At 42.7% G+C, this 24532-nt stretch overlaps 1 protein-coding gene across 1 annotated transcript in view; it reads right to left on the bottom strand.

Moving 5' to 3' along the window:
• Positions 1-1517: 1517 nt before the first annotated feature.
• LOC130324636 (kyphoscoliosis peptidase-like) overlaps positions 1518-24532 on the bottom strand; it is a 50660-nt gene continuing 27645 nt past the window's right edge. The window contains exons 3-7 of the mRNA XM_056553265.1: positions 20666-20777; positions 14057-14174; positions 12646-12837; positions 9971-10161; positions 1518-4006 (exon numbers count right to left, since the gene is read on the bottom strand). Of these exons, the coding sequence (XP_056409240.1) occupies positions 2694-4006; positions 9971-10161; positions 12646-12837; positions 14057-14174; positions 20666-20777 (1926 nt within the window). The 3' untranslated portion in view covers positions 1518-2693. The remainder of the gene's footprint in view (positions 4007-9970; positions 10162-12645; positions 12838-14056; positions 14175-20665; positions 20778-24532) is intronic.

Genomic DNA, 24532 nt, shown 5'->3' with positions numbered 1-24532 from the left:
GTGCTGCTCTAATAGTAGGGCAATGTTTGTATAAAAATTTACTATTGGAGAATGGACGATCACAAACGAGTGGCTTATAAGTACATCCTATGGTGGATAGGATAGGGCTGGCGATGGTCACGTGGTCCTAGCGTTGACTGATTAAGTCAGTGCTGCCCACACTCGGAATCTCTGGATTTTCTCCCAAATTTCCATAGTGTGAACCTATCCTAAGAATGAAAATGATGAATGTTTCTACAATTTACAGCATGCAGAGGGATATTAGAGGGAAAAGCTTGTTACAAAACTTACACGATGATTTCTGTTTATTCTCTCTTGCTCTGTGTGAACCAGCTGACGTTCTGCTCCACAAACAATTCATTGTCTAACCCAGTGTTTTCCAACCAGTGTGCCGCCAGCTGTTGAAGGCTGTCCGGGCATTCTGGGAGTTGCAGTTTTGCAACAGCTGGAGGAAACACTGATGTATCACATTATAGAAATATAGACAATTGATTTCTTAAAGGAATTGTTCACTCTGTCCATACGCCCCCTTACACTCACCAAAGAAGGGTTATCTCTTTGGGACACCACCATATCAGTCACAGCAAAGAGCAGTTGTAGCTCTGCATGGGCAGTACCTAGGGTGTCAGGTGATCTATCTGTAATGTCCCAGTACAGGACATGGTCCTGCACTACACTTAGGCCCTGTCAGGTTGAGTCCCTCGGTGCCCTTGGGGCTCTCCTGCATTGTCTCCCCTGCTGTTATTATAGTGTTATTTAATGTAATAAGATTATAGTCAGTATGTCAATGTATAGTCAGTATAAAGGACCTTTGGAGGACTCCAGAAAATGTCTAAAGGACCTGTGAAATGTCACATGCTATGTTTACATTATCACGTTACCCCGAGGGCACCAGTTTAACACATGACCAGCAGCTTGACCAATGGGATTTGGCTCAGCCCCCTCTATATAAGGGGCGGCCATTAGAAATCTCGCTCTTTTGGTCTTCTACCATCACTCTTGCTGAGGAACAGAGAGATCTCAGTGCTAGTTTTCAGTACCTGGAAGGCCTCAAATCTACAGTCATTCCAGTAAGTCAAAAGTCTATTTCTGCTGTCACTATCTACAGTCTAGTCAAGCTTCAAGTCAATTCTATTACAAGTATAATTGGTCCCAGCAAGCTGCGAGGTCCTTCTGTGTTCCTGGCCACCTCTCTGGGATTCTGGCCTAGCTGTGAAGATAATAACACCTGTCTGACCTCAGTAAAGCCTCTGTTAAACCATAACCTGGTTGTGGACTCTCATTTCCACTGCCTAGATATTGGAATAGCGTAGATACCGCTTGGGTGGTTCCGATACCCAAAAAACACTCTGGTGTCATGAACATTAGGGGTTAATAACACCTTGCCCCTGGGGTTAATATCATCTTGCCCCATTCACCTACACCGCTACACCCCGTGGTCTCGTCATCACCGTGGGTCACCATATATCTGTATACTTCAAGACACAAAAGTCCCCGGATTTAAAAGCAAACTTTTATTCTACAATCTCTCATGTAGATTAATAATCCAAAAAAAGGTTTTGTTTTCCTGCAGTTTTAATCAAAATACAAGTTAGATGATAAGTGCTCTCCATGCACTGGCTAGCCAATCTGTATAGGAAGAGCTGCAGTGTAAAGCATGGGGGACATACAGTGTAACACTCATCGTGAGCCATTGATCTGATTCCAACAGACCCCAATTTCTAATAAAGATGAACAAGTTTGTACCTACATGCTAGTTTGGCGATTAGGTATTTCCCCAAATTTTCACTAAAATGGCTAGAATGGCCTATTGTGTAACACACTAGAAAAAGGGAAGGACAGGAAGGGAAACGGAAAAAAGGGAAGGACAGGAAGGGAAACGGAAAAAAGGGAAGGGAAAGGGAAAAGAAAATGAAAGAGAAGATGAGAGAAAGAAAGTAAGGAGAAGGGGAAAGGAAAAGAAGGAGGAAAAAAGGAAAGAGAAAAGGAGAGAGGGCAAGTAAAGGGAAAATGAGAAAGGGAAAGGAAAAGGAAGGGAAAAGAAGAAAAAGGGAAAGTAATGAGAAAGGGAAAGGAAAAGGCATGGGAAAGGAAAGAAAAATTAAGGCGAAAGGGAAAGGAAAAAAGGAGCCAAACCAGAATTTCCTTCAAAATGATAAGAAACAGGAAATTCCATTTTATTTTAAAGGAGAGCTAATTTGCATACTGTTTTCCTATGAAGCATTGCCTAAAAGCAGTCTCCTCAATGAGAATCAGTACCTCCCCTGAAAATTAACTACCGTATATGTCACTTACCTCTATTAACTAGAGATTGGACTAACATCTGGAGGGGGCAAAATAGAAAACCCACTGGGTGATGCCCCATCTCTCCAGCACTGGGCTCTCCCTTATTTAGACTGAGCCAGTGCAAACTGCAGCTTACAAAAAGCAGATCTAATCTGATGATAGATGTACTTCATTTCTCATTGCAACCCACATGGTTTTTGAGGCTGGACCTACGGCAACCAGATTGCCCTTCTGTCTTTAATCTAAGACGTTGTCATGGGCCGAGATGCAAAAGCTACATATGGGTCTACCTCTTACCCACAAATGACTTCGCATGGCACTGTATGGTGACATGATATAAAGAGCCTATACACAAAATAACAAATAGGCTATATTTTTCCAACTTTTCATAGATGCCACCATGTTTGCTAGCCTGAAGATGTACCTAGTCCATCATTTTGGGTTTTAAATGACATCACAATGTCCATCGTAGCAGAGTTTGGAGTAACTTTCACAGCTATTTTAATAATGGACCCAGCAGTGCCCGTGAAAACCTTCCCCTCCCAGATCTTGTTCTTGGTGAGCTCAAGTTCCGTCTTCATGGGACCAATGACAAGGACTTTACATGCACCAGGAACTTTGACTCTAAATATTTCCCAACTTTCAACTGGAAGGAGTCCAACTCGTGGCTGCAGTAAGGCACAGCCATGTCCCCAAGCACTATACACTTTTGGGAAGGGTAGTAAGTTCTTGTTGGAGTAGCAGTCAATGACATAGTCACACGCATGTGAAAACTCTTCTTGGACATCTTGACGTTTGGTAAAAATGCTCAGTTTGTAATGTCCTGACTCCGGAAGATGGACGGTCAAACTAAACTTATGGTCCAGATGGGTAAGGAAACAATGCCGGTCCAGAGAGCACAAGCCATTAGACACTTTACTACTCTCCAAAATGGGATATAGCTCCAAGTCCCACAATGTATGGAAGGTGATGTTACATTTACCAGTGGTTGTAGTGATGATTGGAGACGTATGGCTAGGATTGGTGAGACCAAGACGTCTCGAGTTGCTTCCAGGTCCACAGTGAACACTAAGATTTGGTGGGAACAGTTCATTATGGTTTATTGGGTTATTGCATTTTATCAAAACGTTAGCCGCATTCTGAAAGTTTTTGGCTTCCTGGTCTTTGACAAACAAGGACAATCTATAGTATCCACTGAATGGCAGGAGAAGGCAGCATCCCAGCTGGTCATCCTCTATCTGAGAGGCTAGACATTTTTTACTGAGAGGCTCTGACATCTCTGGATGGGTAAATTGGAACGTTGCCATCAAGGGTCTGGATGTCTTAAAAGTAACCTTGAGGGAGCTGACCTGAGCCAAAATAAGGTCCTCACCTGAGTTGTAGCTGATGACCCCTAAGTCTTTTGCTTTGTGATTTAATCCCCAATAGTGATATGGATTTTCAGGCAACTTTAGAGAAGTTTTTGGCTGAGGGCAGTCAATTTGATAGGAGCAAACCCACTTGTATGGGTATTTGGCATCCACAGGCCTGGCAAATGTCATCAACTCGTACTGTCCATGCGAAGGCGGAAAAACTCGTAGGGTCATAAGGGACTCTTGGATGGAGAGTATCCCGAAGGTCTTATCTACAAAAGTTCTAGTGTTATCGAAGAGCATGTAGATCTTATAACTATATTCCATTGGGTGTGAGCTGCCAAGTGAGATTTTGACTTCGCCGTCTACTGTATGGAGAGAAGGGTGAACAGTCGATTAAAATGATAAGAGGAGGATGAAACCATCTCAAAAACTATTCCCGATCATGTCCCATTGACACAGGAGAAGAGTATTTGTTACAGTTTATCAGAGCACTTTATCTCTCTCTTATTACGAGCCCAGCACATGTGTCAGCAGGACTAGGCCAGGATAAGTTTTTGAGGTTTTGCATACAAACAATGATGTGTCCATTCATTGACAGCAATAAAATGGTGAAGACTTTACACAAAGGGTTTCTAATGGAGAGAATAAACCAATTTAGGATTGCAAAATGTAATAACGCAAAAAACAAACATAAAATATGAGTTTGGGTAATAGAGGGATGGCCAGGCTGGCATATTAATGGTAAGAGATGAGCCTGGCATATCAGAAGATGACGGTGGCAGCTGGCTTCTCCCTGGCATTTATCAGCCCTGGGAAAGGGTGCAGAGCAGAGATAAGGGCAATAAGGACCGTCCTGGTGCCACCCACTGCCAAGAAAGTGTCTGAGTGATGTCCTGTAAAACCCAATAGAATAAGCAGATCAGATAATACATTTTGGGTGCCCTTTTGCTTTTATTTTTCATCGCTCTATCAAGTTGACAGTAATAAAGGAGACTAAATCTTTCTTTTTGCACAATAAGGTATTTACATGAGTCTTTCTAAAGAATTTCTGAAGCTTTTGGATTGGGTGGTCATGTCTGATAATATAGGAATATAGGTTAACATATTACTTGTGACCTAGTGTAATCACGAGGTTAAAATACATATCCTTGGCTGTGGTAGATTATGGATTACCATATATTATCTCATGTGCTATGTAGTATTCTTTGTAGGGATATGTAAGTATCAGGTCTCCAGAATAAAAGAAGTGTGGGAAGGTGACAGTGAAGAGGGGGGAAGGTGACTGTATATCTAGTAAGGAGGGGATATAGGAAATGACCTATGTCCAATGAGCTGAGGGTAAGAGAAGATGATCTGGTATCCAGTGAAAAGAGGGTGGAAGAAGATGACCTGGTGTCCAGTAAGGAGAGGGCAAGGAAAGGTGACCACTTGTCTTGTGAGGAGGGGGTAAGTGGAGGTGACCTGTGTGCACTGAGGAGGGGATATTGTTAGGTTCCCGGGTGTAGAGTCAGGAGAGGGTTTGGAAAAGTGTCCATATGTCCAATGAGAAGGGGGCTTGGTATGTGGAAAATGAAGAAGGAGTCCAGCACTGCAGTGGAGGCAGCTTTATTGAGTGAGAAGCACACAGTAAAAACACACTAGTCAGACATGTTTCAAGTGCGAACGCTCTTCCTCGGTCACCGAGGAAGAGCGTTCGCGCTTGAAACATGTCTGACTAGTGTGTTTTTACTGTGTGCTTCTCACTCAATAAAGCTGCCTCCACTGCAGTGCTGGACTCCTTCTTCATTTTCCAGTATCCGGGGCGCCTAGCCGGGCACCGGTCCGTGCACAGCACGACACGGGAGGTGAGCTGGACTTTCTTCATTCTTTGCGGCTTGATATGTGACATGATATCTGGAAAGAAGAGGGTATGGAAAAGTGACTGCTGTGTCCAGTGAAAAGAGGGTCTGGGAAGTGACCTGGTGTCCAGTAAGGAGGGGATATGGGCAGGTGACCTGGTGTACAGTGAAGATGGAGTATGGGAAGGTGACCTTTTATCCAATGAGGAGGGGTTTCCGAAGGTTATCTGGTATCCAGTGAGAAAAGGATATGGAATGGTGATTAGTGTTCAGTAAGAAGAGGATATGGGAAAGTGACCTCTTGTGAAATGAGGAAGGTTGTAAGGGACGATGACCTTTTGTCCAGTGAGGAGGGGTTTTGGAAGGTGACCTGTTATCCAGTGATGAAGGAATATGGGAATGTTACTTATTGCTCAGTAAGAAGAGGGTACAGGAAGGTGACTTGGTATCCAGTGCACAGGTCCTATGGGAAGATGACCTGGTGTTAAATAAGGACGGGGTATGGGAAGGTGACCTCGTGTCCTGTGAATAGGGGGTATGGGAAGGTGACCTCGTGTCCTGTGAATAGGGGGTATGGGAAGGTGACCTCGTGTCCTGTGAATAGGGGGTATGGGAAGGTGACCTCGTGTCCTGTGAATAGGGGGTATGGGAAGGTGACCTCGTGTCCTGTGAATAGGGGGTATGGGAAGGTGACCTCGTGTGCGGTAAGAAAGGGGTATGGGAAGGTGACCTTGTGTCATGTGAATAGGGGGTATGGGAAGGTGACCTCGTGTCCTGTGAATAGGGGTATGGGAAGGTGACCTTGTGTCATGTGAATAGGGGGTATGGGAAGGTGACCTTTTGTCATGTGAATATGGGGTATGGGAAGGTGTCCTTGTGTCATGTGAATAGGGGGTATGGGAAGGTGACCTTGTGTCCTGTGAATAGGGGGTATGGGAAGGTGACCTCGTGTCCTGTGAATAGGGGGTATGGGAAGGTGACCTCGTGTCCTGTGAATAGGGGGTATGGGAAGGTGACCTCGTGTCCTATGAATAGGGGGTATGGGAAGGTGACCTTGTGTCCTGTGAATAGGGGTATGGGAAGGTGACCTTGTGTCCTGTGAATGGGAGTATGGGAAGGTGACCTTGTGTCCTGTGAATAGGGGGTATGGGAAGGTGACCATGGGTCCTGTGAATAGGGGGTATGGGAAGGTGACAAAGGGGTATGGCAAGGTGACCTGGTGTCCATTGAAGAGGGTGAATGGAATGGTGACTTGGTGTTAGATGAGGAAGGTAAAAGATGGTGACCTGATGTCCAGTGAGGAAGGGATATAGGAAGGTGACCTAGCGTTAAATGAGGATGGTATGAGACAGTAACTTGGTGTCCAGTGAAGAGGAGGGTATGAAAAGGTGACCTGGTGTACAGTTGGAAAGGGGAAACATGTCATGTACATGGAATCATGTGAGAAGACCTATGTAAGTTGAATGATGTCCTGTGTGGGAGGAGGAGCAGGTAAGTCCCCAATGTTCCCTGCTTTTTTCTCCCTCTTTCGTTCCCTGTATTTGCTTGGAATAATATACAATGAGAAGGTACACCTACACGGAGTTTGGAATGTTCCCATGATAGCCCTCTTACAATCCCTAAAGGTTCGGTATCCTCCACAACATATAAAAAGGAATAATAATTCAATAAAACACTTTTTGTTTTCTATAATTACAGCCTTTTAATATGTACACCCCGAGGCGTGTCACTACGAAACAATGTGTGCTGAGATCCCTGCGAGCCTCCCACATAATCCTAAAATGCCCATGCACAGAATAAGAGGAGAAATAATTGGATCTGCTGGTATCCTCCTCCACAGTACAGGATAAAGACGGATGTCCTCGCCGTACCCGGTATCACACATAAGGCTTAGGGTGACACTGTGCTCGCAGATGTCCTGGGGTTTTCATACGAGAGACCTTTATCCTCATCAACAACAAAAATCACAATACGCTGAGAATTTTCCATCTTGTAGAAACCACATGGATGGGGTAGGAGTTGCTGGAGAATAAAATGTATCTTAACCCTTTAAGAATTGGTTTGGGAGCTGATTTATATGGAGTTGCTTGGTTATTATTTTAGAGGGTTTGTCTAGTTTGAAGGGTGGCTATGAAGAGTGTATGAGACCATGCAATGCTTAATTTCTCCTGTAGTGGCACTGTGGCATAATCGAGCACTGCAAAGCTCCTCCCACAGATTATCGCTGGTGGTCCCAGAAGTGGTCCCAGAAGTAGGATTGTCAAACTATGACAACTACTTTAACATTATGGACAATGCAGGAAATCTAAATACAAATAAAACATTAATATGTAGTAGATATAGCTCTCCCCTATCTACACAGGGACTACAGAACTCTTCATCCAGATTGTCCTGTTCCATGGACAGTATGATGAAACAGCGCAGAAGAATGTCACTTAGGCTGGGTTCACACTACGCTTTGTCGCATAAGGGACTGCATAGGGCAGGGGGGAGCTGAAAACTTGCGCTCCCGTATGCCTTCGTATGCGGTCCCGTATGTAATGCATTTCAATGAGCTGACTGGAGTGAAACGCTGACTCTGGTTGGCTCATTTTTGCCCCGTATGCGGTTTCCGCCAGACCTAAAATCGTAGTCGACCACGATTTTAGGTGCGGTGGTAAAACCGCATACGGGGCAAAAATGAGCCGTCCGGAGTCAGCGTTTCACTCCGGTCAGCTCATTGAAATGAATTACATACGGGACCGCATACGAAGGCATATGGGAGTGCAAATTTTCAGTTCCCCCCGCCATATGCGGTCCCGTACGGGACAAAACGTAGTGTGAACCCAGCCTTACCCAACAAGAGGAGTAAGCAGAGGCGTAACTTCTGGGCCCCGATGCAAAATCTGCAACAGGGCCCCATATGCCAATTATAATACTGGTTTCTTATGGGGAAGATGTGTTTTGGGGCCCCATAGGCACCAGGGCCCGGGTGCGATTGCTACCTCTACAGCTCTGCCCCTGGGAGTAGGATCGGTGGAGCAGTCACAACAATGCAGATTTAGTGTATATGACATTTAGCCTACGTTCACACTATGGAATATCCGAGTGAAATTCCACTTGGAAATTCTGCTGCATGAATCTAACAATAGTGCGAATGATTTTTTTTTATTGACCCTTTCACCCTGTGAAATATTTTGATGCGGTAATTCCGGACCCATGAAAAGAACGTTCATTTTTTCCTCAGACATTTACATGGATTCCATTGCTGTCAATGGTGGCGGCGCAGGTCTGTGCGGTCTTAGTGCCAATGGATTTAGGCAATGGCCGCTGCATGTGAAATATCCGAGGTGTGAACATAGTCTTAGGGTGAGGGACCTCTAAGTAAGCAATAATGGAAGCCATTATGTATTATACATTAATCTGGAGTGGGTCATGGGGTCTTGAAGCATAGGGAGTTGGTAGGATGGGAAAACAACCACGATTATGTATCCCAACGGTAATCAAGATAATAGGTGGCGGTAAAAAGTGACCTGGTCAAAAAGTTAATTTTCTAAAATTGCCCAAAGGGTATGTTTTCCTGTGTTTACTTCTGCCCAATTACTGTTCCTCCCGGCAGACACAGTTGCTGGGTTTCCTTCAGCCCATGTGGTCTGGTCTGTGCCTCCTCCCCATGCCATTCATTTGTTCCTCCTGCTCTTACTGTTCCCATCTTTGCCCAACTGGCCCAACATCATCTGTGCCTCTTAAAGGGCCAGTGTGCACTCGATTATGTCTTCAATAAACCACCCCCAAGCATCTCCTATACCGGGCATTCTCTACTATTACCAATCTAGTCTTCTCCCTTGTACTCTACTGAATCTCCTGTGTTCAGTCAATTTCTGAACCACAAACTTGTGCTGCCTTGAAGTGTTTGCCTATCCATTGACTACGAACAAATGCTGCCAGTCCAGACCCCCATTCCTACCCAGACTCCTCTCCAGCCTTAATCCTAAATGTCTCTTGGCCCAAGGCCAGCCACCACCTATACTGGGGCCAAGCCTAGAGGTAACAACCCAATTGTCCTCAAAGTGCAAATCCTCATACAAGGGTTGGATGGTAAATCCAAAAAAACACTGGGGTGTCCCAAAGCCAGACCATTAGGCTACACACCTTCTGGCCAATACAGCTTCTCCTTCATATGAGAACCATTACCATTCTTTCAGCTCTTTGTTGAGCTAAGCTCCACCCCCGAGGATATTTTTTAAGCATATATAGAGGATTAGAATTCTTGTTTATATATGGTGATATTATGAGAAATCTGCCGTCAGATTGTGTTAAGTTTTTCACAATAACATCACATTCTGCATAAGTCGTGATGTTATTTCTCATGCCCATCAGCTGATATATTATTGACAGAAGCTCTAAGGAGCTTTATATGGTTTTGTGATCATTTTGCATCAGAATCTCTGTAATCTTCGCCTCACCTGACCTTACATGAATAGAGACAATTTTCCTCCCACCATGTCCTACCTGTTGTGAGGTAGAAAACTTTTGGAGAGATGATGAAAAGCTGGAACCTAAAGAACTCCGAAGTCTTGAAGATTTTTTTCTCAAAATCTTCAAAAGAAACTCTGGAGTCGAGCAGTTGCCAAGTTGGGTCATCAGGCCAATGAGTTTCAATGAAATCCTCAGGGTCTGTGAGGAAGAAAAAGTCTTCATATCTGTAAGAAATAGAAGGAGAAACTGATGTAAAATCCAAGTAGACTGCAGTTAACCCTTCAATTGCAACTCATAACATCTTAAAGGGGGTACTCCAGTGGAAAACAATTATTATTATTTTTTTTTTTTTTAAATCAACTGGTGCCAGAAAGTTAAACAGATTTGTAAATTACTTCCATTAAAAAATCTTAATCCTTCCAGTACTTATCAGCTGCTGTATGCTCCACAGGAAGTTCTTTTTGATTTTTTTTCTGTCTGACCACAGTGCTCTCTGCTGACACCTCTGTCCATGTCAGGAACTGTCCAGAGCAGGAGAGGTTTGCTATGGGGAATTGTTCCTGCTGTGGACAGTTCCTGACATGGACAGAGGTATCAGCAGAGAGCACTGTGGACAGACAGAAAATAAATTAAGAAAATAACTTCATCTGTATTATACAGCAGCTGATAAGTACTGGAAGGTTTAAGATTTTTAAATAGAAGTAATTTACAAATCTGTTTATCTTTCTGGCACCAATTGATTAAAAAAAAAAATAATTCAACCATAGTACCCCTTTAAAGCCGACCTGTCAGCAGGAAAACATGGTTGTAAATAAGCCAATGGCTAGACAGTGACAGTGCTGGGGAAGGCCCCCTGGGCACTTAAGTCTCATTTGCATAATCTTATCTTGCAGAAGGAGAGGACTGTTGAAATAAAACATATATGCCTGGGATCCTAATGACTAGCCCTATCTAGTCATGGATCTATTTACATGTTTTCCTGCTGAAATGTCAGCTTTAACCCTTTCACACAGAACACCATATCTATGGCAGCTCAGATCAGGAACTAAGCTTGCCTCATACCCCATTAGTAACGGCTGCTATCAGCAGCTGAGACTCACCGCTAATGATGGATATTTGAGATCACACTAATGTTCGTCTTTAACCTTTTAGTTTCCATGATCAATGCTGATCGTGGCATCTACAAGTTAAGATGACATTTGCCGGTGGGTTCAGGGGGCTGATCGGGACCTCCACTGCACATCCGCTAAGATGGTGGCCAGAGGGCTCCTCTATGCCTATGATTAGAGATGAGCGAACTTACAGTAATTCGATTTGTCACAAACTTCTCGGCTCGGCAGTTGATGACTTTTCCTGCATAAATGAGTTCAGCTTTCAGGTGCTCCGGTGGCTGGAAAAGGTGGATACATTCCTAGCAGAGAGTCTCCAGCCCACCGGAGCACCTGAAAGCTGAACTCATTTATGCAGGATAAGTCATCAACTGCCGAGCCGAGAAGTACTAGAGGTTGAGGAGGAAAAAAACTGAAATGCAAAAATGAAGATTGGCCCGGTCATTAAGGGGTTAAGTGCTGAAATATGCAGGATCTTTAAAGGATTTTTGTAAAGTTATCCCCTTTCCATCTAATCACGAAGAAGAGAAGGGCACCTCATCAGCTGCTGTATGCTCCAGAGGAAGTTGTGTAGTTCTTCCCACTCTGACCACAGTGCTCTCTGCTGACACCTCTGTCCCTGTTAGGAACTCATAGCAAACCTCTCCTGCTCTGGACAGTTCCTGGCATGGACCGAGGTGGTAGCAGAGAGCACTGTGGTCAGACAGGAAAGAACTACACAACTTCCTGTGGAGCATACACATGATATGTACTGGAAGGATAAAACATTTTTTTAAATAGCAGTAATTTACAAATCTGTATAACTTTCTGGCACCAATTGATTTGAACTCCCCCTCCCCCTCCAGAGTACCTATTTAAAGGGGTACTCCGCACCCCTAGACATCTTATCCCCTATCCAAAGGATAGAAGATAAGATGTAAGTTTTGTGGTAGCACAATATGGTGATAACAGTATGTGATAGTATTTTTCTTTGTTAAAGGGGTACTCCGCACCCCTAGACATAAGATGTCAGATCGTGGGGGTCCCGCTGCTGGGGACCCCCGGGATCTCGGCTGCAGCACCCACCTGTACGGCTTCCACCTCACACCGGCAACACTGGAGGCTTCGGATCCCGATCACAATGGCGGAAGAGCATGACGTCACGACTTCGCCCCGTGTGTCGTCACGCCCCGTCCCCTCAATGCAAGTCTATGGGAGGTGACGTCATGCTCTTCCGCCATTGTGGTCGGGATCCGAAGCCTCCAGTGTTGCCGGTGTGAGGTGGAAGCCGTACAGGTGGGTGCTGCAGCCGAGATCCCGGGGGTCCCCAGCAGCGGGACCCCCATGATCTGACATCTTATGTCTAGGGGTGCGGAGTACCCCTTTAACAAAGAAAAATACTATCACATACTGTTAGCACCATATTGTGCTACCACAAAACTGTGCCCAAGTAATAGCACTGCTATCCTCGTACCATGGTGCCACCATACAACCAACACACATCATCATGGTGGACGTTCTGTGTGTATTCTACGATACATGATACTTTGATGTACAAATAATAATACCGGCCCGCGGAGTCTTCAGTATTGTGCATGAAGCTCATTATTATAATCTCACCTTGGTATAAATCTTCTTTCCTGAAGGTCCACAGTACCGGCCCCCCAGCAGGCGTCCAGGTGGTACCATTCTCCCTCCAGCTCCACCACGTTCCACATATGGTTGGACTTTGTCCTGTGGAATCTGACGCTGTCACAGGAGTCGGCCCCGCGACTGAACCCGGAAATCTCTCTGCAGGATATTCCCATCTCCCTGTGGGAGTAAAATGTGTCAACCATACTTGTACCCAAAACCACTACAGGGTAATTATCATTAAAGGGGTACTCCACTGGAAAACATTTTTTTTTTTTTTTTTTAATCAACTGGTGCCAGAAAGTTAAACATATTTGTAAATGACTTCTATTAAAAAATATTAATCCTTCCAGTACTTATTAGCTGCTGAATGCTACAGAGGAAATTCCTTTCTTTTTGGAACACTGATGACATCACGAGCACAGTGCTCTCTGCTGACATCTCTGTCCATTTTAGCAACCGTGCATAGCTGATGTATGCTAAGGGCAGCATGGGGGCTCAGTGGTTAGCACTGCTGCCTTGCAGTGCTGGGGACTTGGGTTCAAATCCCACTAAGGACAACAATAAATAAATAAATAAAGACTTATTATTATTATAATGTCAGCAGAGAGCACTGTGCTCGTGATGTCATCAGAGAGCATTCCAAAAAGAAAAGAATTTCCTCTGTAGTATTCAGCAGCTAATAAGTACAGGAAGGATTAAGATTTTTTAGTAGAAGTAATTTGCAAATCTATTTAACTTTCCGGAGCCAGTTGATTTAAAAGAAAAAAGGTTTTCCCCGGAGTACCCCTTTAAACAGATTTGTAAATTACTTCTATTTAAAAATCTTAACCCTTCCAGTACTTATCAGCTGCTGTATACTACAGAGGAAGTTCTTTTCTTTTTGAATTTTCTTTCTGTCTGACCACAGTGCTCTCTGCTGACATCTCTGTCCATTTTAGGAACTGTCCAGAGCAAAATATGTTTTCTATGGGGATTTTCTCCTACTCTGGACAGTTCCTAAAATGGACAGAGGTGTCAGCAGAGAGCACTGTGCTCGTGATGTCAGCAGAGAGCTCTGTGCTCCAAAAAGAAAATAATTTCCTCTGTAGTATTCAGCAGCTAATAAGTACTGGAAGGATTAAGATTTTTTTTTAATAGAAGTAATTTACAAATCTCTTTAACTTTCGGGCACCAGTTCATTTAAAAAAAAAAAAAAAAGTTTTCCTCCGGAGTACCCCTTTAATAAAGCCAAGTTGTAATACCACATACAACCTGAGCACTAGAGTGGCAATGTTTTTGAAGAAATGAGCTTTTTTCCTATTCCTGAACATGTTGCAGCTCTGCTACATCTATTTATACATATATTTATATCGTATTAAGATAACATACCATACCGCGCGTTCTGTTCGCATCCTACCTGCACATTTCTTTACACAGCCCTGCGTACCCAGCGCACACACCTTTCTTCTTCTCCAGAACGTCCTCCGTTTTGTACAGTTTCTCCGAATTTCCAAGAAATCCTTCTACGTCATAACCTTAGGAAGAAAACATGAATGAGGTTGATGCAATGCAGTCACACGCGCCTTAAAGGGGTATTCCAGGAAAAAAATGTTCTCTATATATCAACCGGCTCCAGAAAGTTAAACAGATTTGTAAATTACTTCTATTAAAAAATCTTAATCCTTTCAGTACTTATGAGCTGTTGAAGTTGAGTTCTTCTTTTCTGTCTAAGTCCTCTCTGATGACACGTGTCTCGGGAACCGCCCAGTTTAGAAGCAAATCCCCATAGCAAACCTCTTCTACTCTGTGCAGTTCCCGAGACAAGCAGAGATGTCAGCAGAGAGCACTGTTGCCAGACAGAAAAGAACAACTCAACTTCAGCAGCTGATAATTATTAGAAAGATTAAGATTTTTTAATAGAAGTAATTTACAAATCTGTTTAACTTTCTGGAGCCAGTTGATATATATAAATAACTTTTTTCCTGGAATACCCCTTTATGTTCACACAGTGTAAAGTGAGCCGTATTCCTTTACAAAAATATGGCTGCTAGGATGGAATTCCACTTTTTAGGAAAATTAAAAAAATGTGGCCAAAAAAGTATAAAAAGCCAAACACACAAGTAGTATTTTTTCTTTTGCAATTTTTTTCACCCTTTTGTGGCGTTTCGTGACTCAGGGCTAGTTTTCTGAAATCACAGCATGCTGAGGTTATGGCATTTTTTTTTTTCTTCAGGAAATCTTAAAGGTCTATTCACACGTACAGTATTCTGTGCAGATTTGATGCGCAGGATTTTCTGCTGCAGATTTCAATGTAAACTGAACACAGCTTGAAATCCTGCGCATCAAATCTGCACAGAATACTGTACGTGGGAATAGACCCTTACAATTCTATGGGAGGGAGAAAAGGCCATGTGGTTTTGAAACTAATTATAATTTTTTTTCTGATGTCTTTCCTTCCCAATTCCCTCATTCACATGATGTGTCACGCACAGAATAAGCAAAAAATAAAGCAAAAAATAATAAAAAATAAGCAAAAAATAAGCAAAAAATAAGCAAAAAATTAAATTATAATAATAAAAACTACTATTTAAAAAAATTCACAAAGCTGCATCCTGGAAGTAGAAAATGAAGGGGCAGTTTTGTAGTGTTTTTTTTATTTATTTTTTAAACCCCTTAAGGACGCAGGGTTTTTCCGTTTTTGCATTTTAATTTTTTCCTCATCACCTTCTAAAAATCATACCGCTTTCGATTTTGCACACAAAATTCCATAGGATGGCTTATTGCTTGTGCCACCAATTCTACTTTGCAGTGACATTAGTCATGTTACCCCAAAATCCACGGCAAAACGGAAAAAAAATTCATTGTGCGACAAAATTGAAGAAAAAATTTCATTTTGTAACTTTTGGGGTCTTCTGTTTCTACGCAGTGCATTTTTCGGTAAAAAAAATGACACCTTCTCTTTATTCTGTAGGTCCATACGGTTAAAATGATCCCCTACTTATATAGGTTGGATATTGTCGTACTTCGGAAAAAATCATAACTATATGCAGGATTTATATGTAAAAAATTCTCATGTTCTAACCCTATAACTTTTTTTTATTTTTCTGCGTACGGGCCGGTATGAGGGCTCATTTTTTGCGCCTTGTTCTGAAGTTTTTATCGGTACCATTTTTGCATTGATAGGACTTTTTGATCGCTTTTTATTCATTTTTTTCATGATATAAAAAGTGACCAAAAATACACTATTTTGGACTTTGGAATTGTTTTGCGCGTACGCCATTGACCGTGCGATTTAATGAATGATATATTTTTACAGTTCGGACATTTACGCACGCGGCGACACCACATATGTGTATTTTTATTTACACAGTTTTTTTTTTATGGGAAAAGGGGGGTGATTCAAACTTTTATTAGGGAAGGGGTTAAATGACTTTTTTTTTACATTTTTTTTGCAGTGTTATAGCTCCCATAGGGACCTATAACACTGCACACACTGATCTCCTATGCTGATCCTTGTAAAGCCATAGCTTTTAATGGATCAGCGAGATAGGGGCTCGATTGCTCAAGCCTGAAGCTCAGGCTTGGAGCAATCAAACCTCGATCGGACGCCGCGGAGGCAGGTAAGGAGACCTCCGCTTGCGTCCTAGCTGATCGAAACATCGCGATTTTATCGCGATGTCCCGATCAGCCCGACTGAGCTGCCAGGAAGCGTTTACTTTCACTTTCAGACGCGGCGGTCAACTTTGAACAGTGCGTCTGAAGGGTTAATAGCGCGTGGCACAACGATCGGTGCCGTGCGCTGTTAGCCCAGTTGTAGATCGCGGGGGGTCCGAGCGCTGGAGCCCCCCGGGTTCTCCTGGACGGGGCCACGGCAGTCTGCCAGAAGTGCAGTTTCGTCCCCAGGAGGGGGAGTGTCAGCCACCGTGTCAGAACACCCCCTTTCCTGTATACTGCCGAGGCCCTGTCCAGGAGATCCCGGGGGGCCCCAGTGCTCGGACCCCCCGCGATCTACAACTTATCCCCTATCCTTCGGATAGGGGATAATTTATATTGCACTACAGATCTCCTTTAAAATTCATGTGTTGTATGAAAAAGCGTCCATCCAGTGCGCACAGTGTATGAGAAAAAAAATGGCCGCTAAATTAATGAGTAAGTAAAAATATATATATAACGGCCGAAATAACAAAAGCTGCCTGTAAAACACAAACAAAGGCAGTAAAATGTTTTCACAGCTACTAATACGACAGAAAATACACTGTGTAGAGGACGAGTGGTGCAGTTACCCATAGCAACCAATCAGATCACTGCTTTCATTTTTTAAAAAGGCCTCTGAGAAATGAAAGAAGCGATCTGATTGGTTGCTATGGGCAACTGCACCGCTCTTCCTCTACACAGGTTTTGATAAATCTCCCCCCACTGTGTGAACTTGGCTTCCATTGCTACAATTCGCTACCTGGCCATATTTTAACACTTGGTTACAGCCAACGGCTGTCCGGGCATGCTGGGAGTTGTAGTCTTGCAACAGCTGGAGGGGCGGAGTTTGGAGTGACCCACAGCAGTACAAGGTGCTACCATTGAAAAAGGGACAATAAGACTAGTGGTCTCCAAACAATGGCCCTCCAGATGTTGCAAAACTACAACTTCCAGCATGCCCAGACAGCCAACGGCTGTCTGGGCATGCTGGGAGTTGTAGTTTTGCCACATATGAATGGCCACAGTTTCAAAACCACTGCACCGGTTGGAAAACACCGCAATATGAACTCCTGTATACTGTATACGGAACTTAATCTTATGACCAGAGGTCCCGTAGTGTGAACGGGCCCTTAGACTATACATTTCCATAATTCTACTCAATCATAGGAGCCGGACAACAAAAATTGCGGTGGTACAGGATATGCCGAATAGTGGACAGTGATAGTGAACTATGGACCCCACTGACTTTTTAGGGCCCATTCAGACTATGGAATTCCGTCATAAATCCAGCTAGGAAATTGCGCTGCATAAAGACAACATTGGTGTGACTAGGTGCTCCGTTGACCCACTCACACTACAGAATTTCTTTGGCGGAAAATTCCGCCAAAGAAATTCCGTATTCCGTACTCCCCGAAAGAATAAACATTGGAAATCAATAGGGACTGCATTGCCGTCAGTGGTGATGTCCACGCGGTCCTAGTGCCACCGCAGTCGGCGTGTAAATGTGTCCACACATAATGGATCCACAGCGTATTTTACGATGCGAAGTGTGCTTCCTGCTGTGCCTGCATTGCCTGCTCGTAGCAGCAATCCGCAGCTACACAAAGGGGACCCGCGAGACATGCGCGCATGCACGGTGTACTCAGGCATCGCGCCCACTCTCGGCCTAAGGGGAAGCGACTGTGGGGTCTGTGAGTAAACTGCATGTGCGACTCGCAGGTCTCTGTGTGTCTGCTCGTAGCAGCGGATTGCAATGCAGACAATGCCGGCACAGAAGGCACAATCTAAGGTCAGTCATCAGTGGATTCACAGCGTATTTTACGTATCCGCTACGTGTGACCCTACTCGAAAGGAGTGCGTCGGATTCCCTTCATGATGTCTGGCATTTTACTGGATAAAATGGGCACTGCATGCAGTAGTGACCAGTGTGGGGCAGCTGCTGCCAAGGCAAATAAAATCATGGGAGACATCAATAGGGGCATAGATGCCCACGACAAGGGAATAATTCTACCGCTGTACAAATCACTAGTCAGACCACACATAGAATACGGTGTACAGTACTGGGCACCAGTGTACAAGAAAGATATAGTGGATCTGGAGAGGGTTCAAAGACGGGCAACCAGGGTAATACAGGGAATGGGAGGACTACAGTACCCAGAAAGATTATCAGAATTAGGGTTATTTAGTTTAGAAAAAAGAAGACTTAGGGGCGACCTAATAACTATGTATAAATATATCAGGGGACAGTACAGAGATCTCTCCCATGATCTATTTATACCCAGGACTGTATCTATAACAAGGGGGCATCCTCTACGTCTAGAGGATAGAAGGTTTCTACACCAGCACAGACGTGGGTTCTTTACTGTAAGAGCAGTGAGACTGTGGAATTCTCTATCTGAGGAGGTGGTCATGGGGAACTCTGTAAAAGAATTTAAAAGGGGTTTGGATGCATTTTTGGAGAATAATAACATCGCTGGTTATGTATAATAGATTTATAGGGACAGAAGGTTGATCCAGGGATTTATTCTGATGCCATATTTGGAGTCGGGAAGGAATTTTTACCTCTAGTATGAGGGTTTTTTGCCTTCCTCTGGATCAACTCAGTAGGGACTCATTAGGGATATAGGTTGAACTTGATGGACTCTGGTCTTTTTTCAACCTTATGAACTATGTTACTATGTTACTATTTTGCACTGCATTTTCGATGTAGGCGCCTAAAAGATCCTCCGATACAGATATGAAGCCATTTTAAGCAATATCTTTACAGCATAGCCATAGATACATTGGATATTTTATCAACCACAAAGAGAACTTTGTAACGCCAACTCAAGATCCCCCTAAGTTACATTAAATTAACTGAGAACAGGGCCTGAATATTGACCATCTGTGAACAGGTCTATTTGGGGTTGTTAGACCAAATCAGCCTGTAACATGTTAAACCATATATCTGGAAAAAGACGTAGTTCTAAAACTGCTTTGTCTATGGCTGGGAGGCAGCTTACTGCATCAAAAAGCTTCCCCTTCACCTTAGTATTATATAGCCGAGCACAGTCATCCTAAGGATCTACTAGTGAAGATGGGGAAACCAGTAGGTGGACCTTGAGTTCTCAAGATTTTAAAGAGTACCCGTCATCAAACCATAATTTCTAAACGTACTCATATTTTATTCCCTAACTACTCCTAACACCCCTCCCTGTGAGCTCCCGGCAGGAAAAAGGGGGCCTCCCCAGCAGGCGCAACATCACTGAAGCCTGCGAGAGCTGCGCCTCGCCATGCCCTGCCATGCCCCGTCATGCCTCGCATGCACTTCCTGAGTTCGGTCTCCTGCCAGGCCGAGAGGAGACCAAACTAACTGTTTGACAGAACAGAGCCACCTAGTGGCCACTGCTTTAATCACATATAAAGGTTGAGAATTGTAACAGCAAGTAAATAGCAAAATGTCTTATATTTACATAAGGAACAAGTAATTAAAAGTTTAGTTTGGTGACAGGTACTCTTTAAAGCGTTACTGTCATTAGTAAGACAAAAAAAAAATGCTTAATCAGTGTAATAATGTGCCCTAAGACCTGTAGCATAATAATCTGAATGTGTTAATATGTAAAACATCTTTTGATCAAAGTATTAGTGAAATGAGTCTTTCTGAGGCTGGAGGCATTTCCCCTGGAGTATGATGAGCTCCTCTCCTCCCCCTCCCCTCTCCCCTGTCATGAGGTCTGCACAAACATATTAACATTTGCAAAGCATATTGGCTAAATGCATGCTCTATATATAACTCTAATTCAGCCATGCATGCTCTATATAACTCTAATGCAGCCATGCATGCTCTATATAACTCTAATGCAGCCATGTGAAACTATATGGTGCAAGGACAGAAGAAAAACCTGCATTTTGTGCTAAAAAAACAAAAATTTTTACATTTCCACAGCTTCGTAACCAAAATGCATGCTTTTTATAACCCTAAAGCAGCCACGAGAACCTATATGGTGCAAATACACAAGAAATAAGTTCATAAAATGACCAAAAAGAAACAATTTTGCATATAAAGTAGAGTTTGTTTACAAAATTAAAAAGATAGAAACCCCTAGTGGCCATTTTTTTAAACCCTTTTTTTCACATCTTCAGCAACAATTTTTTTTTAATGAAATATATTAGGAAAATGCTTAGTTTTTAAGGAAGTTTTAAATGGAAAAAAAATGTTTCTAATGACAGTAACGCTATGAGAGTTTTCAGGTTTGTTTTACTTTACATGATCCCCGCTAATAATTTAGTTGAATTTTATATGTATAGCCAAGTTACAAGGTTGGACAATGCACATGATATTATGGAAACTCACTGATATTATGGCAAATCCACATCCATATTGCCCGTAATTTCTCGAAGTCATTTTCGGATCTGGCTGTGATTTTTTGTACGATTTCTTGTACAGACATAATTCCAGATGTGATCTATGCAAGAGAACAAAGAAACGCAAATTATAAAGTGTCCTATGGCCCTGAATGTAGCCAACTAATGGTGAATTGTGACATCACTGAAAATGGAGCCTTTTTGTTCACTAGATCGTGATGACATCACTGAAAGTGTAGCCAATTCACTACTGATTGGTGATGTCACTGAGAAGAGGACATGACCCATCCACTGGTATCACAGATAATGCCGCTTACAGTATCCATCCACTTTAGAGCAGTGACATCACTGAGAACATCAGGAGGCTTCCTATCCATTCATTAGGACAGCGATATCAAAGAATGTAGCCTATTCACTTACTAGTGATTGGTGACATCACCGATAATGCATTTAATAGTGACTGGTGACATCACTGAATATGGGACCTATCCATTGACTAGAGACTAGTGACATCACTAACAATGCAACTTATCTATTCATTAGAGGGCAGTGACATCATTGAGCCTGCAACCAATGAGCGGAGGCATTACTTAATATGTAACTAGAACCCTGCGCGGGACTGTTTTTTCAATCTCACTTCCGCCCGCTCATTTTCCGAATTTTACCACCCACTACCGCAAGGTGTGTGTTTCACTCCCACCACCTCCTGCCCGCTCCTGCAAACATATGGTCACAGATTTTGGAAATGTTACCCCCTTGCCATTTCATCACTCACCTGTGGTATTTCAGAGGTGTGCGGGACTGGGTGGGATTTTGCGGGACACGCTGTATGATCCGCTCAACCTCATTACCATCTGCGCTCCCACCTGCAATAACCTCATTACCACACATGCCAGCTTTTATTGGGTCCTGTGGGATCCCAATCCTGGTGCAGGGCTCTACATACAACCAAATTATTAGAGGGCAGGGACATCCCTGACATACAACCTATTGAATTATTAGAGGGCAGTGACATCACTGACATACAACCTATTGAATTATTAGAGGGCAGTGACATCCCTGACATACAACCTATTGAATTATTAGAGGGCAGTGACATCACTGACCTACAACCTATTGAATTACTAGAGGGCAGTGACATCACTGACATACAACCTATTGGATTATTAAAGGGCAGTGACATCACTGACATACAACCTATTGAATTATTAGAGAGCAGTGACATCACTGACCTACAACCTATTGAATTACTAGAGGGCAGTGACATCACTGACATACAACCTATTGAATTATTAGAGGGCAGTGACATCACTGACATACAACCTTTTGAATTATTAGAGGGCAGTGACATCACTGACATACAACCTATTGAATTATTAGAGGGCAGTGACATCACTGACATACAACCTATTGAATTATTAGAGGGCAGTGACACCACTGTCATACAACCTATTGAATTATTATAGGGCAGTGACATCACTGACATACAACCTATTGAATTATTAGAGGGCAATGACATCACTGACATACAACCTATTGAATTATTAGAGGGCAGTGACATCACTGACATACAACCTATTGAATTACTAGAGGGCAGTGACATCACTGACATACAACCTATTGAATTATTAGAGGGCAGTGACATCACTGACATACAACCTATTGAATTATTAGAGGGCAATGACATCACTGACATACAACCTATTGAATTATTAGAGGGCAGTGACATCACTGACATACAACCTATTGAATTACTAGAGGGCAGTGACATCACTGACATACAACCTATTGAATTATTAGAGGGCAGTGACATCACTGACATACAACCTATTGAATTATTAGAGGGCAGTGACATCACTGACATACAACCTATTGAATTATTAGAGGGCAGTGACATCCCTGACGTACAACCTATTGAATTATTAGAGGGCAGTGACATCACTGAAATACAACCTATTCAATTGTTAGAGGGCAGTGACATCACTGACATACAACCTATTCAATTATTAGAGGGCAGTGACATCACTGATATACAACCTATTGAATTACTAGAGGGCAGTGACATCACTGACATACAACCTATTGAATTATTAGAGGGCAGTGACATCCCTGACATACAACCTATTGAATTATTAGAGGGCAGTGACATCACTGACCTACAACCTATTGAATTACTAGAGGGCAGTGACATCACTGACATACAACCTATTGAATTATTAGAGGGCAGTGACATCACTGACATACAACCTTTTGAATTATTAGAGGGCAGTGACATCACTGACATACAACCTATTGAATTATTAGAGGGCAGTGACATCACTGACATACAACCTATTGAATTATTAGAGGGCAGTGACACCACTGTCATACAACCTATTGAATTATTATAGGGCAGTGACATCACTGACATACAACCTATTGAATTATTAGAGGGCAATGACATCACTGACATACAACCTATTGAATTATTAGAGGGCAGTGACATCACTGACATACAACCTATTGAATTACTAGAGGGCAGTGACATCACTGACATACAACCTATTGAATTATTAGAGGGCAGTGACATCACTGACATACAACCTATTGAATTATTAGAGGGCAATGACATCACTGACATACAACCTATTGAATTATTAGAGGGCAGTGACATCACTGACATACAACCTATTGAATTACTAGAGGGCAGTGACATCACTGACATACAACCTATTGAATTACTAGAGGGCAGTGACATCACTGACATACAACCTATTCAATTATTAGAGGGCAGTGACATCACTGACATACAACCTATTGAATTATTAGAGGGCAGTGACATCACTGACATACAACCTATTGAATTACTAGAGGGCAGTGACATCACTGACATACAACCTATTCAATTATTAGAGGGCAGTGACATCACTGACATACAACCTATTGAATTATTAGAGGGCAGTGACATCACTGACATACAACCTATTGAATTATTAGAGGGCAGTGACATCACTGACATACAACCTATTCAATTATTAGAGGGCAGTGACATCACTGACATACAACCTATTGAATTATTAGAGGGCAATGACATCACTGACATACAACCTATTGAATTATTAGAGGGCAGTGACATCACTGACATACAACCTATTGAATTATTAGAGGACAGTGAAATCACTGACATACAACCTATTCAATTATTAGAGGGCAGTGACATCACTGACATACAACCTATTGAATTATTAGAGGGCAGTGACATCACTGACATACAACCTATTGAATTATTAGAGGGCAGTGACATCACTGACATACAACCTATTGAATTATTAGAGGGCAGTGACATCACTGACATACAACCTATTGAATTATTAGAGGGCAGTGTCATCACTGACATACAACCTATTGAATTATTAGAGGGCAGTGACATCACTGACATACAACCTATTGAATTATTAGAGGGCAATGACATCACTGACATACAACCTATTGAATTATTAGAGGGCAGTGACATCACTGACATACAACCTATTGAATTACTAGAGGGCAGTGACATCACTGACATACAACCTATTGAATTATTAGAGGGCAGTGACATCACTGACATACAACCTATTGAATTATTAGAGGGCAGTGACATCACTGACATACAACCTATTGAATTATTAGAGGGCAGTGACATCCCTGACGTACAACCTATTGAATTATTAGAGGGCAGTGACATCACTGAAATACAACCTATTCAATTGTTAGAGGGCAGTGACATCACTGACATACAACCTATTCAATTATTAGAGGGCAGTGACATCACTGATATACAACCTATTGAATTACTAGAGGGCAGTGACATCACTGACATACAACCTATTGAATTATT

This window comes from Hyla sarda, chromosome 1, assembly GCF_029499605.1.
Source record: "Hyla sarda isolate aHylSar1 chromosome 1, aHylSar1.hap1, whole genome shotgun sequence".
Classification (NCBI taxonomy): Eukaryota; Metazoa; Chordata; class Amphibia; order Anura; family Hylidae; genus Hyla; species Hyla sarda.
The sequence above is the reverse complement of the archived record's forward strand: the minus strand, read 5'-3'. Positions and strand labels throughout refer to the sequence as shown.